General features: G+C 42.1%; 1 protein-coding gene across 10 annotated transcripts in view; it reads left to right on the top strand.

Annotated features, from left to right (window-relative positions):
- The window catches only part of LOC105934788 (adhesion G protein-coupled receptor L2), a 146,116-nt gene that overhangs the window by 67,343 nt on the left and 60,693 nt on the right, over positions 1-18,080 (top strand). For 8 of the 10 annotated variants that reach the window (XM_036138251.1, XM_036138259.1, XM_036138253.1 and 5 more), the window contains exons 4-6: positions 909-1,018; positions 4,694-4,708; positions 7,298-8,098. In XM_036138251.1, coding sequence (XP_035994144.1) covers positions 909-1,018; positions 4,694-4,708; positions 7,298-8,098 — 926 coding nt within the window. The remainder of the gene's footprint in view (positions 1-908; positions 1,019-4,693; positions 4,709-7,297; positions 8,099-18,080) is intronic. The other 2 variants (XM_036138252.1, XM_036138255.1) reach the window with 2 other exon arrangements.

The following is an 18,080-nucleotide window of genomic DNA, read 5'->3' as shown; positions in this document are numbered from 1 at the left end:
TTTGCAGCGACGCAACGTCTTTTAAACTTCTAAATGTTGTCCACCGTTCGAATGTGTGTCCAACTTGCATCTGTGCCTCTGACCTTTTTTGAAACGTTCACCTCGAGCCCGAACACTGTTAGAGGTTTCTTTTTTTTTCCTCTGTACCGGTTTACATGTTGTTTGCCTCTCTTGCTGACATCATTCTCAATCCCCGGGCCCTGAAGAGAGCTCGATTGGAGCGGAGCCAGTTTCACCCCATACAGTATTTACACAAACTCGATATTTGTTGCTGTTCTTCCCCTCTTGCTCCCTCTTTACTTGACTTTATTTTTTTTTTTACACCCAGAAACATGTGCTAGCACACAAACATGCACACACACACATATATATACCCACTGCAATTCATACGCCATACTGTTATTTCACTGAGGGACACCATATCATGCTGTAAGGCAAATAACCTTTCATAGAGTTGACACATTCATGTCTTGTTTGAGCATACATGCAGAGGAGCTGCTCTGTTATACTCGAGGCCACCCATTCCACTCCAGTGCATGTCACCGCCACCTGTCGGGTGTATTTTAATGAATGTCCTCTCTTCCAATAGCAGCCAGAAGACAGTAATTCCCAACATGCCTTGTAGCTGCTCTCTCCCTCTGTCATTCATGCCATCGCCTTCATTTACTCGTCCCTTAATGCTCTCATTCCTCTGCCCCCCCCCCTTGTCCCCCCCCGTCCCCCCCGTTCGCCAAGGTTTGAAACTAGAATGCAAAAAGTAACAGTCGAGCCTGGGATTTCATCAATGTCACTGAGGCTGTAACAATGAAGCGCTCCCTCCTTTTGTGTTGTTAATGTTGTCTCTTGTGGAGTTCTCTTGCTGTGGGTAGTCATGATGAAATCTCTGGTCAATCTTTTTTTTCCCCTAGGTGCAACAACCGTACGCAGTGTGTGGTTGTCACTGGCTCTGATGTCTTTCCTGATCCATGCCCTGGCACCTACAAGTACTTAGAGGTCCAGTATGAGTGTGTTCCCTATAGTAAGTATCGCCACCCCAATCTCATACTGAAATCTTTGCTGTGTGGTAAAGTGTCTGATGTTACCGCGGCTTCTCTTTTTTAGACGACGCTTCAACTCTTATGTCTGGATTAACACTGTGTTACTAATGATTTGAAGTTAGATTGACTTGTAACAGTTCTTAAGGCGTTTAAAGGTTCAGTTCACCCAGTTGAGCGACAAAACGCACATTTTTTCTCTGTTCCCTTAGTGTGGGTCATGCAGATGCGATTTCAGTAGGCTTTAATAATTGAGACGTTTTATGGACCATAAATGCGTTTGAGTTGGTTACAAATAAGCACAGAACAAATGGCAACATAAGTTTTATCTCTCTTCCATTAAAAGGCAAACATTTCACTGCATCACAGTATTTACACAAACTTTTACAACTAACTGTGTATAACAAGATGTTAAGTAATTAACTTAAAACGGAAAAGAAACCCTCATTCCACCAAAATAATACATTCGTTATTTCAGTTACAACAAAATCATCTGTAGCAGTTTCATTTTGATTCGTTTGCCTGTAGTGCCATGTATTGCACATTTCTGCTGTTCCCCTCTTCATAGCAGCACTCTAGTGTAACAAGCTTGTATTACCTGCTTAATTAGCCGGGCTTTCTGCTCCGATAACCAGCCTTTTTTTGGGTGCCTACTACCCCCCCGACACTTGTGTATCTATTTTTCACTTCATCGCTGGAGGAAGACCCAAATGCCATAAGAAAATAACTCTGGAAATGCCTTTAAGGGCATTTGATAATCAAATTGAACTGACTGTTGCCGGTAGCTTCTTAACTGTAGTCTTAAAACGGCATGCTTCCAATAGAGTGTGGACATAACCTCTTTCACACTCCATACATTTTTTGCGCCTGAAAATATTTCCAAACAGCTGAATTTGTCTCTTTTTAAGTGAAGGGAAAAGCTGTCCCACTATCCTTCAGCCTGCTGACCTACAGTGTGCAGCAACAGGCGGGGCACAGGCAGTGCTCCCTTCAGCTGGGAGGTCACTCCGGCCAGCCTGTTAAAATGACTTTAGACTCCAGGCACGGTATGGTGGATCATTTTTGCAGTCTTGAAACCATAATTGTTTCAAGGTTTGGTATAGCTGCCCACCTTCATTTTAAGTTGATGCTTACTGGCTAATAAAAACAGCCTAATATTTGTTTAGACCATTTTAAAGCTTGAACCAATATGAAGACACTGTCCTTCTACCCATGATTGTAATTTGTTAAAGTCAATTAGCAACCCATTAGGAATCAATTATTCCCACATTGTACCTTCTTATGATACTGTCTGAAATATTCAACTGAAAAAATCCACATAAGTGCTAATTATAAAGACCAAAGTTAACAAGTAAGCTAACCAAAAAGTTATTTATAGCAAAAGGACATTTATGACATAGTTGCGGTTAAACTCTAAATGACCGCAAGTTTCCACGTCCTAATATGCTCGTCGCTTACTTTAAAACAAATTGCTTACGACTCTTTACGTAAATGGATAGCTTTTCTTTATTTCTTCGTCTTTTTCTGTCTCCTGTTTGCGAACGCTACACTTTCCACCCTATTCATCGCAGTCGCAGCCAACAGTCGGTAGCCCTATAACGCTGACCGAGGTCACTGCTCGGCCTCGTTTGCTCCAGACCGTCTAATGGAAACATGCTTAATTTGCATCCTCGTTTTTTTTACCTGACAGCTACGTGGAAGAACAGTTGCCGGCATGCCAATTAGCAACAGCGGGAGCTGAGCGTTGACTAACGGATTGTAAATCTCCAACTGCAAGATTGAAAATTTAGTTGCAGTCAGTTTAATTTGCCATATGTAACTGTGGGAGCCGAGCACATGGGACACAAATCAGCACGTCAAACTCATTAGCTTTAAACGTAGTGAAAGAAATGACGCCTTTCATGCCTTCTCAAGAGCTGCGGACTTTATCTGGCTGCATGATATATCATTTATTGTAGTCGGCGGTGTTTTTAGTTTAGCTTTGGCTTGGGGTTTTAAAGTAAATCTTCGCGTTTTAGTCATGTATCATTTTAGCTCCGACCACTAAAGCAAAACCGAGTGAGATTCAAGCAGAGGTTCCACATGATTCAATTTCCACTGAGGGATTTCTCTGGGGACTTAGACGTGATAAATGGCTGTTGATGTGTCCCCATCACCGTCTATCCCAGACTTCTCCTTCAACGGCAGTAAATGCATCCCTGGTTTATGGCTTGACGCGCTCATACAGATTAAATGGAGTTTTTCATTGGCCGTATCTTTCCTTAAAAAAAAAAAAAAACGGCATTGCTGTTTCTGCGGTTAATCCGTAGACCTTACTGTGATCAGTTTACTTTGGAACTACTTCTCACTGAACAAACAGTCCCTGCTTTTCCGATTTTTTTATTTTTTTATTTCAATAACTCCGTCTCTCATATTTGTGGTGCAGCTGAAAATCTCAGGGGTATATATTTCTAAGCTTGACAAATAAAGCTGAAACTATCTGCATGACTGCATATTAATAAGGGTTGGCGAGACAATGTTTTCTCACAGTTTCCGTCGGCTTAAAGATCTTTTTTTACTGAACGCATGGTTTCATTTAATGCTCTTGTTGACCTAAGACTTGTTAAAAGGCCTAAAAAGTTAAGATATATTCTGCTTTTACTTCCTCAGAATCAACTGAATTCTCACACCTAGTCATAACTCTTCTCTTCCTCTAGATTTTTTTTTAATTAACTTTGCTGCAAAATTGTTTAAAGCAGGTACTATTTTACAGTTAATCCATCTTAAAATGAGTTTTACAGAGTAGTTTATAAATGCAGCTTTATCCCAGACTGCGAAAGTACTCCATATTTAATTTGATGAAATGTAAACCTTGGGAAATACTCACTCTTCTTTCCCCTCTTCTTTCAAACAGACCTCCCTTTCACCTCCGGTCTCCCCTCCCTGACTAACTCTTTCTCCTTTTTTTTTGTCCTTCAGTTGCCAACCTTTTTTTACATATTGTCTCCAGCTTCTCTCCTTGTCACCAAAGCCCACTCGGCTGCATCGCTCTAGAACGTCAATATTAGGCAGACTGTCCATCAGTCACCTCTTGTGCCGCCGGCTCTCTTGAGAGTCGGGTCGGTAACTTTAGGGGCGTGTTTTACGTGTGTGGGCGCGAGCAGGTTTGGAAGTCCGCCGTTTGATTCATGTTAAGCAAAAGTTTTGACCGAATTTCCCCCACAGCCAAGACACGCCAGAAATAACTCCTGTGCTGTTTCCCTTAGGCTGTTATCCATCGAAATATGACCGGGACTTTTGAGTGTTGTTTCCCTGTCTCTTGCTACTTAGGGCGAAGCGCTCTTTGAGGAGTTTGTTCGGCTTTTTACTCTGTAAACTGTTGCTCTGTTGGCAGAAGAAGAAAAAAAAAGCGACGAAAATGAAGCGTTTATTGGAAACGTCGACCTGTAGCTCGTCTCTTGCCATAACTTGTCTGGTTTTTTTTTTATTCTAGGATGAGACAACGTTCTGCTAACACTTTGCTTTCTATTTTGCTCCTCTATCCCAGCCAGCCTGGTGGCTCATTTCACACTCGCACCCTCCGACTAATTCTCTTTTCTTGTATCTACTAGTTAACTCATGATAACCTTTCTCTCCCTTTTGCACTCTTCTTTTGCTTTCTTTTCCAATGCCTGAAATAGAAGTGGAGCAAAAAGGTAAATGAGGGCTCTGGTCCTTCCCTCCCCTTTCACCCCCACCCCCACCGCCCCTTTCGGCCTCTTGTTCTGTGGTGTTGAGTACAGATCCCCTCACCTCCCACACCCTCCCACCCCTCTCCCTCCCCTTCCTGATTGCCTTCTCCTGTCAAATTGTAAACCCATAGGAGGATGGTTTGCACCCATGGAACCAAAACGATTTGCAGAACGAAATTTCAAATGACAACCATAGTCACCAGACTAAGTTCCTCTTCGCAATATGAAAGAAAACACACAGACTGTTTTCGGTGTCCATTCATTCCTCGGACCCCCCCACCCCCCACCCTTGTAAGCAGTGTAACCCCTGACCCCCGACTCCCCCGAAGAATGACTAGTTGTGTGTATACCTCCTAATTGGCCCAGTCTCAGTTTGCCTGGCCCAACTTTTGCTGCACCCATAGCACGTGATGTGAAATAGCAGTGATGGCTGAGTGAGTTTGGCACCGCCTGGGGAAAAGAAAAAAAAAAAAAAAAAGTTTAAGAAGGGGGGAACAAAAATTTCCCTGTGTTCCCTTTTTTATCCAGTTGAAATTAATTTGTATTGGAACCTTGCCGCGGCCTCCCTCACCCATCAGTGGTTACTCTTGTCTTTCGCCACAGAAGTAGTAGAAAATCCTTTGCCACTGTCGTTTCTATCTATTCCCCCTACCTCCACTTTTCATTTCTTTGGGTTTGTTTTACCTTTGCTTTGCTGCCGCCACCACCACCATCTGACAGCCTGTTGTTCACTCTTACCACAAGATGTGAAGTCTGTTCCCTTTCCCTCATGTTACTTAATGGCCCTCAGTCATAATAGAATGCATGTGCAGTGTGTCCGTGTACAGTGGAGATAGCAAGGTGCACACACCGCTGTTAAAATGCCAGGTTTGTGGCGCAATTAATGAGACCATGATAAATCCTTTGAAAACGTTTTCTACCTTTTTTGACGTGACATTTGTAATTTTTCAACTGAGAAAAAGAATATGTTTGAGGGAGAAATTATAAGAAACATAAAAGCTGTGATAAACTGGATGCAGAAGTGTGCTTAATGCTTTGGTGAACAACTTTTTGATTCAATTTCAGCATTCCGTCTTTTTGATAAGAGCCTCTCCAGATCTTCCTTGAATGCTCAAATTTCTCAAAATCTATCAGATTGTGAGGACAAGGCTCTTCTGCAGCCCTCTTTAAGTGAACATTTCTGTCTGACTTAGTTCTGAACTCTGGCTCAGCCATTTCACAACTTTAACTTTCTGCTTGTGAAGTCAATTATTTATTTTTGGCTACCGTTTCATCTTCAAGCCTTATAGCTGACAGATAAGGATTTTGAGTCAAAACTTACAGGCACCTTCATAAAAAAAGTAAAGTAACCCCAGACTATGATGCTGCCACCGCCATATTACACTGTAGTGATTGTGTTTTCATGATGTGCTTTCTAACTTTTTACAATTGTGGCAAAGGTTAAAATTTGGTTTTCATCATTCCAGACGTGGCGATCGTAGGAGATTGTTCCCACATGTAGAATACAAGCAGGACTAACCAGAAATTTCTGCAGCTCCTTCAGTGTTACTGGCAGGCCGTTGGCAGCCTCCCCAAACCAGTTTCTGTCTTGTCTTTTCATCAGTTATGAAAAACGTACAGTTTTAGACAAGCACCTGTTGTCCAGATTGTCCACAATTATTGACAGCGGTCTTTCTCAGACCTTTCTGATATCTGATACTATGATGAGTCCCATCATAACATCTCTGCAGACTAAGGTCTTAGGTATATGATGCTGATGATCAAATGGCAGAATAATTCTCCTCATACATCAGAATTTTATTTGATATCTAACAGATTCACTATAAATGATGACAGGTATTTATTCAAGAAACATGAATGCAGGAATTGAATATAAAGTATGATTAAACAAAGTATTAAATCGTAGGTGTGTGCACCTATTAAGTCTGCTTTTTTTGTTTAGTTTTTTCGCTTTTCTCCTCGAACAGAGTTGACAGTTTTTCGGTTGAACTGAACAAGATGTTTGTCGTGTTAAGGGTGGAAAACGTTCTGAAAGGATTTTTCATGGTCTCCCAAAGCACTGGCATTTTAGCCAGGTTGTTTACACTTTATAGCCACTCTACGCAGCTGTTCGTGTGGCATTTGACTTTCAAAGACAGGCTGGTGTTGGATAAACCGCAATAAAAAAAAAAAGCACACAAAAGCGAAACACTATGAATTCTCCTCCCACCAGTTCCCGTGTCTTTCATTTGCAGGACTTTAAAACTTTTTTTCGTACACATTTGATTTGTTTTGTCCCTGGTACAGTGTAGCAGCAGCCCCATGAGATGCAAGTTCTATTAACCTCACATTTTTCATCCCGAGTAGTCACTTTGACACGTACATTTGTTTTCCTTCCCCCCCTCCTCATAGTACAAAAGCACTAGTCAAAAGCTTCCAAGTCCCTGATCTTTTTGTCCTGTACTTGAGTGGCACAACTGCGAGAAGTGTGCCTGTCAAATGTCTTAACATTTGAGGGTTTTTTTTTAATATTCTGCCTTGTTGTATTTTTCTGTCGCTCTCCCCTGTCACCAGTTTTCATTTGTCCGGGGACTCTGAAGGGCATAGGCGCCGCCACCTTCCTGTTCGAGGCCGAGCAGCAAGCGGGCTCGTGGTGCAAAGACCCGCTTCAGGCCGGGGACAAGGTCTTCTTCATGCCCTGGACGCCCTACCGGACGGACACGCTCATCGAGTACGCCTCCCTGGAGGACTTCAAGAACGGTCGGCAGACGACCACCTACAAACTCCCGCACCGCGTGGACGGCACGGGCTTCGTCGCCTACGACGGCGCCATCTTCTTCAACAAGGAGCGCACCCGCAACATTGTCAAGTTCGACCTCCGCACGCGCATCAAAAGCGGCGAGGCCATTGTGAACAACGCCAACTACCACGACACCTCGCCTTACCGCTGGGGCGGCAAGACAGACATTGACCTGGCGGTCGACGAGAGGGGCCTTTGGGTTATCTACGCCACGGAGCAGAACAATGGACGCATAGTGGTGAGCCAGCTCAACCCGTACACCCTCCGCTTCGAGGGGACTTGGGACACGGCGTACGACAAGCGCTCCGCCTCCAACGCCTTCATGGTGTGCGGCGTGCTGCACGTGGTGCGCTCCACCTACGAGGAGAACGAGAGCGAGGCCAGCCGCAGCCAGATCGACTACATCTACAACACCAAGCTGAACCAGGGCGAGTACACGGACATCCTCTTCCCCAACGAGTACCAGTACATCACCGCCGTGGATTACAACCCGCGGGACAACCAGCTGTACGTGTGGAATAACTTCTACGTGCTGCGCTACGACCTGGACTTCGGGCCTCCGGATCCCGCTGAAGGTGAGCGGCTGCTTCGTTTTCAGGTGTCGTCCGTTGTCTTTGTGTGAACTCCTCCATTGTTTTGGCATGCGGCTTGGGATGTCACAGATGGCTGACTTTTAATTCTGGATGCGGTTCAGGTGTGATCAGGGAAAGAGGCTTGTGTTATTCTTGGGGAAAGGCCTCATTTGCAGACAGAAATTACGGATTCCCTTTGGAATAAGGCATAACCTGCTGTGGGTTTGTGGCACAGCTAAAAAAAAAACATGGAGAGGCCCATCTTCATTTAAACAAGGCAGGCAAGGCACTCATTCCAGCTGATGCTCGGACCACATCGCATTCTTCAATCTCAAGCCTCATCCGAAACCATTATCTACACTGCCCCCCCCCCTGAACTTCCCTCTCATGCTGGGAACATGTAGGAAAAGGGGTTTTTGCACAGTGTGACAGAGGTGATCCTCTCTTCTCTGCCTCAGGATTGCACCATGTGTTGCCATGGTTACCTCTTCAACTTTTTTTTTTTTCCTCCTTTCTTTTACGTTTTGTTTTTGTAACAGATGAGGCGATAATCAGCAACCTATTGTGGGCTAATATTTTTCAAAGGCGACTTATGGCGCACACGGCGCATCTGTTGCAGGAAAAATGGTCGGAAAAGGGAGATCCATTACAGTGAAGAATCGTGTCAGGCAGTTAACAGGCTTAAATTAATCTGTGAAGTGCTGAGAGGCGACATATGTGTCATCAGACAGGGACATTACATCAGGCTGATAATGGGTTTAATTACCTGACAGAAGCCAATTTATCCCATAAGTCTTCTGTATGAAGTGGGTGAACAAGAATCTTGACCCGACTGAATGAGATGTGAGAAGGTCGGGTTGCAGCCCTTCCCCCGAGCACGGCTACGTATCAGGTTCCGACTGGACTGCTACTAAAGGTTCATGCGGTGAGGATATTATTGTTAATTATTGCGATGATGAGATCTGTTGTGATTTGTCATTACATTACTTGTAAAAAAGTCCGGAATTTTATTTCATAATTAGAAAAGCCTGGCTTGGTAAAGAAAAAAAGCTGGCTGAGTATGACAAATGTTTTCTTATTGTTTATTCCCCCATCTACAAGACAAAAATTAACGTTTGTAGAACATCAGAAACATTTGGCACAATCTTTGAAAACTACAAAATAAATTTTACAGGTTTTTTTTGGTCTCTAGACCATCTTGAATCAGGCTTTGATGCACTGATCAAGTGCCTTGAGATGACATTTGTTCATTGAAAAAATATATAAATAAGCTGAATTGAAACTGATCAGCCTTTCCCTGGCCGATTTCTCTCTTTTTTTTTTTTACCTTTTCAATGACTAAAACACATGAAAGAGAAAAATGTGCTGCCGGTTCTTTGGTATAAGTAGCGGCTTTGAATCCAACCAAAAAAAATTAAAAGACAAAATTAAAATAATTATTTATACATCAAAGAGTACAGTTAAGCCAAAAGATTATTCATACCTCAGGCAGATTTAGGTTTAAAGTAATCTGTTAATTTTAACAACATGTTTCTTCTGGCTGGAAGTAATATTAATGTTTTGGATAAGCCCAGCCAGAATCCTGACTTGAATCTGATAGTGAATCTGTAGTGGGAGCTATAGTGCCAAAAATGATTTCCCATTGAAAACGGAGAAAAGGTATATATATATAACTTTCCACCGCCCTTTTTATTAGCTTTTGAGAAATGCCTTTCTCACTTCCTAGCAAAAGCAAACTTCTTGGTTTATTGATAATAATTTTAAATTTATGTCTGTCACAATTATAATAATTTTGACCTAAACTGTATCTTACTAACCACTGATTTCTTGTGTATAGGTGGTTGATGTGTTTCTAGACTGTAAATAGTCTCGGTCAAATGAACGAATTAGAAAATAGATCAGATTTTTCTTGATTTAACCTTCTGATCACTTGTCAGAGCCGATCAAAGGAATATTGGCAGAGTCTCCACTAGAGTCTCCTTGATTCCATTGATCTAGGCCTTAAGCGGGGGCATATCATGTTTTTTAATGCCTTCCTTTTCACATTTAAATCATTTAGTTGTGTGGTCTATATAAAGTGGAACAGCAATGCTTTGGTTTGAGTTCCTCATTATTGTTGCCCCCATAGCCCGTCATTTCCCACTGTTCTTGCATCTGAGAGCACCTCGTTTTGGTGCTGTCTCATTAAATGCAAAGGAGGCACTTCACACCTTCCAGGTTGCAGAGCGTTCCACTCCACCTCGTTCGGCCAGTTTGTAGTCTGCTAGAGGATGGTGTGATGAATTGTCTGTACTAATACAACCAACAACCAAACATTTTGACTTATCCACATGTCGCTTTGGCATCCTTGAGCTTGGACTACAAAATCACGGTGAGAAATTAAAATGGTGGATTCATGAAATTTAGTCGGATGTCCATGACCTTGTTTAGCAGCTCCGCAGCTAATATTGTGACGTTTTGCTCAAAAAACATAAAAGAGAATAGAAAAAACTGAAAGGATTAAAAAATATGACCCAAACAGAACATAAAGTTATCTATGCATCACCTTGACTGACTTTACTGGAAACTTTCCTGCACTCCTAGCGACTCCAAGTACACAACAAAATGTATTTAAGGGCTAGAAAACTGGATTTTGCATTATATGTCCCCTTTAAACTGGTCCCACAGTTCTTAAATTGGTCCTGTACATGATGCCATACAAAGCATTGGAATTCCTATCTTGAAAATAAAGGTATCACAAATCGCAAATCATCAAACAATGTTGTTAATAGTAGGATAATTCAGTCCAGATTTTATAAGTGGGATAGATTTTGAATTATTTGAATTATTACAAATAAAAGAAACATAAAACACATTGAACTGAAGCACAAATTATTTTAATATTGTAAAGCAATATTTAAATATACCAAGGAAGAATGCAAAGGAGATACACAATAGTCTGGTTTAACAACATTGCATGTCAGATGTAATAGATATAATTAACTGTAACAGTTTCATTTTAGGATTTGCATTGTTTCCTGAACAGAGTTTCAGTTCACATGGAGGATGACTGATTTCTGTGCCCGTTGTGAGCAACGACTGCAGTGAGACTTCATCCAACAACCTGAATACATTTTTGGCATGCAGGGTCGGTTTACGAGCATGTGGGCCCCAGGGCCAGAGTCCGTTTGGGTGCCCTACCTACACAAGAATGTAAGCCGCAATAGAGCAAAAAACTTTTCCACATGAAAACAGTTTGTCCAGACAGAATCTTCCTGTTTGCCCTTTCTGAAGAGTTGCATGTCATGGCAACATTTCTAAAAGAAAGCTGGGCACATGCACTTACAGCATTACAGCCATGTACCTGGACTCTAAGGTTAGGTGGGGCTGTGACAATAATTTTAGTTAGTTTTAAATTGCTAATCCACATGAACATCGAACCAATCAGAGCCCTTAATGATATGAACTTGCCCTTTGTAGGAATCCTATAGAAAACCATGCCTGCAAAACATCTGAAACTTTTATGGGGCCCTTAAAACTTTGGGGCCCCAGGCGTCTCCCCCCGTAAGCCCATGCAAAGCATGCAATCCTGACACTTGGATTGTAATGGCCAATAAATATCGAATTCCAGCCCCTCCTTTGCTATGGCAGTATTACACAGACTGATACTGTGATAAAAATATCTTCGCAATACATTGTGCAGTCTTTTCTTTTTTCTTTTTTTTTAAATACTACTGAATATTTGGGATGGGGGTTGCCTAGAGGCTTGAAATCTGATTCCTGACCTGTGCTATTGAAGAGAGAGATGTGGGGAGAGGTTGATTTTAGAATGGAGGCTGTGTGCTCCTGAACTTTGGCCCCTTGTCAGCACATCTTGTTTGTTTTCCCGCTGTTTCCCCGGGAATCTCCGAAGCCTCAATTAAAAGTATGTCAGAGTTGATATGAAAACTACTCGAACTTTGACGAGTTTGCCATGCGTGCAGACTGCGCGCTGAACTGCTCACGTCCTGATTTATGTAAATGTAATTAACAAGTGAATTATCATAATTACCCTCTGTGTCTCTAAAGAGTCTCGGATAGAGGAGGGAAGTAGCCATCACGAAGCATTTCCAGTGAAGGGTTTAATGTGCTCTCTCAGCTACTGTAATGCCTGGGTAAACATAAATGCCACATAGGCTCGGCGTTGCCACTTGCTGCGGTGACACAACACAGTTGTTGATTTCACCCATTAGTCTAAGAGCTGGTTTCATGCTACTGCTCTGTCACTGGGATCCATTCAGAAACCTGTCTTTGCTGCAAAGCTTGTCACAGCGGATCACTGAACGTGTTTTATGAGAGCGTTTAGCAATGTGGTGTTCTAAAGGAGGCAGGATCTAAATATGCCAAGGCCATCAGCAGCTGCAGTAGCTGTGTGTGCTGTAAAGGGCTCTTGAAAATAATCGGTCCATGTTTATTAGTTTCTTTTCCCCCTCCTTTTTCCCCAGATCTACACCTATAATGCTGTACGGTGCAGCTATCAGGAATTATTGCTGGCTGCGATATGTCGCTGAATTAAAGAACCTATTCTGCAGGGTAGTCTAATCGTGCTGAAATAATGTCTCAGTCTCTGAAACTGAGGGGCACTTGAGGCGTAAAGGAAATTAATTGTGCCCATTAAGATTCATCGACCACAGAAGCAAGTTACACCAAATCCAGAGCATCTTTTACTGTGTTTCTGTGTGTGTCTGTGTGTGTGTGTGTGTATGTGCGTCTGCAACAGCCGGCGCCGACGTCCTTTTCTGTCAGAGGCATCAACCTTGCCGGCGATGCTCTCACTAGAGAGGCGCTGAAACAGCAGCGGGATTACGGGTTCATTTTAGGAGAGTTTTGGCAAAGTGATCAAAGCGGGAGATAATTGACCTCAGCAACTTGCCTGCTCCTTTACGTCGCAGGAAAGTCTTTGTAACACCGCAGGCTGCTCAATTCTGGCCTCGGGTTGAGGCGATTAGCGCGGGTCATTCCACGTATTGATCCCCCTGCTTATTGTTCCAAACAATTCACACAGAAGTAGCGAAAACATCAGCGGGCTGCTAATACGTTGCGAACACAAGCCGATATCGGGAGAGTTACAACTGCTCAGATGTGAATCGAACAGCCTCCTCCCCAACCCTCAAAAAAAAAAAAAAAAAAAAGATACAAAAAAAAAAAGGTAATTTCAGTGCCTGTAGTTAGAAAACTTAGAGGGACATTGGTAATGCATTCTCTGTGATGTACAAAGGCATTAACTGATGTCTTAGCCAGTAATTGCGGAGAACATTTCAAACTAACAAGGAGAGAAAGGGGAAAATGAATTTGTCTTTGAGGTAGCATTGATTCGAGGCCTTAAAGAGGAGAGGCGTAAAATTGATGGCTTTGTTCAAAAGGCTTAGCTCCTTGGAGCATTCTGGTAGAACTGAACAATAAGTGGGCTGTGTGTTAGAAAAGGGGAGGGGGAAAAAATAAAAAGTCCCATCTTGGTACCCACATATGCATTGGTTGGTTACTGGGATCAAGGTTTTTTTAAAAGTTGTAGTTTCAAAACCGCTAAATTTCCCATCATATCTTTTTATAAATGAAATGACGGGGAAAAAGTGCCTGGACGACACGGAGAGCATAAAGTATACGGCGCGGCTCATGCACCGTCTGTTGCTGCGCACTGCCAGTCAGCTGGCAGAAAAATAGATGAAGAAATGAATATATCCCTTTATAGTTCCGCAGAGAGGAAGACTGTCTCTGCGTTTTAACCCATCTCTTAGGGAGCAGTGTGCTGCCAACACTGAGTGGCGCACAGGAAGCAATCTATGGTCAAGGGTCTTGCTCAGGGACCCAGAGTGACAGACTGAGTTTCAAACCGCCGACCTTTGGGGCCTCTCACAGACGCAGACGCCCAGCTCTCTAATCACTAGGCCACTGCTCCCATTAAAAAGGCTCCTACATCTAAATTTTCCTCAACTTAAAACATATATAGATTTTTAAATGTGTATAAGATGACTTTGAAAAATGTCGTCATCTAGCGTCCTTTATGCTTCTGACACCTGCCCTGGAACACTTTTTAGAGACCTAAGACGATTTTTTTTTTTTTTTTAATTAGAATAGCAATCTTTTGCAATGTTTTTAAATTGCATTTGTAACAGTCAGTAGATGAGCAACCAATTAGGGACAGAAATAGCTCACGGTGTGATCTGGCGTTATATAAATTGTCTAATAAATGTGATGACATTAACTGTGAACACGAACAATTACTACATGCCATGATCTAAACGCTGTACTTTAAGACATGGCTTGCTATTTACCCCTAATAATTCACTAAATCTTTGTTTGTTTCAGCTAAAAAACATCCTTTTGTTCCAGGTAATACATTTTTTTGATTACCTTACCTGGCTACCCAGACGTAGCTATGGGCCAGTTACCGGTGTCAAGACATACCGAGGTTCTCTTTCATACTTTGTTTCTTATCGCACATTGGGAATGCCCTCAGTAGAAATTTAAACAGCGCTGCCCCTCCCCCATCAGTTGCTAGTAAAACTGGCTAAAATAAATACGCCTGCAGTTTTCTTTTGCTTACAAAGAAGACAGATGTGGTCATTATAGATTTCCAGTGCCAAAAAAAATTAACATAATCAAACCTAAACAAATAAATAAATGCAGAGATAATGGCTCTCTTCCCCGTGTCGGGTGGGACTGGTCGCCCAGTCAGAAAATTATTTAAAGAAACAATGAGGCCTGACTCACAGGCATCTGTTAAATGATGAATGTAGCTAATAAATCCATTTATCTCTAAAGAATGTTTTTCTTTGGATATCAGAGAACTCTGTGCTTTGCAAATGTATTACAAACACAACCAATACGTCACATTGGCCTTAGTAACTATATCTTACCATATCCAATCATTTTTCTGTTATTCCAATTATGTGATTACTTCCTTTTAGAACTCTTCTAAATTAAACAAAATAAAATGATTAATTTGTAGGAAACTTATTACTCATTTTCCTACAAGAGAAACTTCCACATGTCCAGTCAGGTACTCAGGTAAAGTTGGAAAATGACACTCTATCAAGATTGTAGTCCTCCCTAGGAGTTTGAAATCCTGGGTCGGAACCTGTGTGGATAAGAGTTTGCCTTGATGACCTTTTGATGATTCTTTGGTAGAGGTAGTTAGTTGTAAATCCAACAGAAAATGAAGGAATTACAAGATTAGGCTCTTTTCTGGGTCAAAGCATATGGCCCTAACCTATATCTCGCTATTACTAAACTCAGAAACAGTGCACCTAAGTATGTGCTGTTAGTTGATGCGTTTATAGTCTGAAAAATAGTGGTGAAATTTAGTTTTGATGCATTTACTGGATATGGGAAATTTAGATTTTCACATATGACCTAATTGATGAAAAATTACCCTTTTTTTTCTTCTTTACTTTTGTGTAAATATCATGAAACTGTGCTACTAATCCAGGCCTAGTTCCACATAAGACAAAGTTTGTCTTTTGTCGTTCTTTTCCCTTTTGTGATGTTCTGGCTAGCTCTGCCATTCGCTCTGCTTTGCTTTCCTCTAACGCTCTGTATGACACCTCTAGGTGAGCCTCGAAGACTGCGAACATTTATAGATGTATCACGCGCTAAGCCTATGCTCCACGCTCTGAAGCATGTTTGGCAACAGAAATAGAGTCTGAAGCAAAGGAAGTCAGGGAATTTGGAGCAGCCTTAATTGTTCTGCTTGCTGGATTATGGCAGGAGACTGTTTTAGTGGACCTCATAGGTGTACATGACAGGGAGTTTTGGAGTATTTTGCTCCGAGTGTATTTCTGTCTCCACATATATCTTCCTGTCTGCACGCGGGTGTCTGTATAGCGAGCTGCTCCGCCGTCTCCTCCTCCTGAATCAGACTTGTCTCGTTGTGACTGCGCTACGCCTGCTGCTCCACAGTGTTCGGTTTCTCCAGGCCTCATAAATTACCCCACGCAGACACAAGATATGTCAGACAAAGCTTTTCTCGTCCACGGCTCTTTTAAGGAACAAATGTCGATAAAGCTGTCAGCCCAAGGATATTTTTTTACCGCTTTATTTTTTTTATTATTTATTTTTTATTTTGAAGGCACGATGGCATGTTCTTTAGCATCAAATTTGGGAGTGCGCGTCAGTTAGCTTGTTACTACTTACGAGTCACGCTCCCGTCATGTAACCCTGAATCAAGCAGAAACGGCACGAGCGCCTATAAACAGCCTGATGTAAAATTCATGTCTTGTGGGATTTGTTTCTCCCGTCATTAATTATCGGCTCGAGCGCCAGGTAAAGAAGGCAACCGAAGCTCGGTTTTCATCCTCTAAGACGACCTTGTTATTCAAGCAAGCACCTACACATAGATTTATGTAGAGCCACATGCACATGGTATACATGGAGTCCCCACTGTTGTCACGCACTCATCTCCACTAAGCTGTCCGGCTGCTGGGCCAGCTTTAGATGGATTTTTGAAGCTATGTTCTGTTAAAAGGTTATAAGCAGGTAAAATCTTACCTGCTTTAGATAACCCCTTGGTGACTTCATTAAGTATAGCTCCAGATTAGTTGGTCCTAGACACTGGAGTTGACGGAGAGGGTAGAGGCCCCGCTCAACCCTCTCTCTGAATGGTTTTGTTAGGTGGCTATTATTGTCTACATTTACATTGTCTGTTAGATTCCAACCCAAAACGCTGTATGACTTAGGCCACCACACGGCTAAAGCAATGCCAGGCTTAAGATTCTCTAATAAAAGTTCCATCTCTTGTCTTTTCTTTGCTTTTTTAATTTTTTTAAGCTTTAATAGAAACAGAGTGCGGCCGCACCGGCGCAGACATAACAATGGCTTCCTTGTTGTTGAGATTTCTAAAACAGGTAGGAGAAGCACGCCTCCGGATGTTCATTCACCATATATGCTCCAAAAAGCATATTTAATATTCAATAGTCTCCGCTTTGAGAAGTGTGTTTAAACGTTTGTTTTTGATCTCTTCTTTCACAAAACACTGTGATCAAGAGCCCAAGGGGGCCTGAGACAAAAGCAGATTTCTTCCGTCTTAAGACAATTCCACTCTTACAGACATCACAGCGCCTTATGCAGATGTTGTTGGTTATGTTGGGTGGCTATTCACACATAAGTCAGTGATTATTTAGATGAGGAATGGAGGCTTGGAAGTATTGCTTAACCAATGATCTTCCTGCGGGAAACACTAGGAACATTATTTCCTCTCAAAGGGGACTACATTATAGAGAATAGGCAAAGTAGAATCAATAGCATAAAGTTCACTTAAACTTCTTTAATACTTGCGTCTTTTACTCTGCTTTACTTGTCTATAATGCAGTTACTTTTATTGGAAATGCTACAGGAGACACAACAATCAGGATTTTGCAGACTTTCTGATACCGACTTTTAGCTGATTCCGATTTCTCTTAAAGGAAGATTAAAGCACAACACTGAACAATAGCCTAGCCTTCCTGCCGTTAGTGGTCATTGATTCATTATTTATAGAGGGACAAAACAAAGTCATGCTGTACGTGTGAGAGCACAGTCACTGCAAAAATGGGGTTTTACTATTTCACACCTAAAACAAAACAATTCTACCAGTGATAGTAAAGTTTCTTTAGCGTTCTGCCTTAGTGAAAATTAGCACCTTTAGTGCAGCGAAGTTTATTAAAACAGCGGTATCCATGTGTATTCCCATGAGAAACCTTGTCTTTACCTCTACCCTGTCACATCCAGAAGGCTGCCAGCATCTCTAAATCCAGCATGATCCTTGACAGACAGGTTTAAGGCGCAAAATGATAAAACGGGGACTTTGCTGTGCTCCAGTCGGCCTTCCTGTCAGCTGCGGAAACTCCTGTTCTCAGTCGCAGTCTGGAGAACAGCACGGACTTGTCTCGGCAAGTTCCAGAAAGTACAGGATTTTTAATAACATTTAAATAGCTTCTTAAGTCTCTGTGGTTCTTCTGACTTCCTTTTAAATACCTCATTGAAACTCATA

Source organism: Fundulus heteroclitus, chromosome 6 (genome assembly GCF_011125445.2).
Source record: "Fundulus heteroclitus isolate FHET01 chromosome 6, MU-UCD_Fhet_4.1, whole genome shotgun sequence".
NCBI lineage: Eukaryota > Metazoa > Chordata > Actinopteri > Cyprinodontiformes > Fundulidae > Fundulus > Fundulus heteroclitus.
This window is presented reverse-complemented; position numbering and strand designations above follow the sequence as displayed.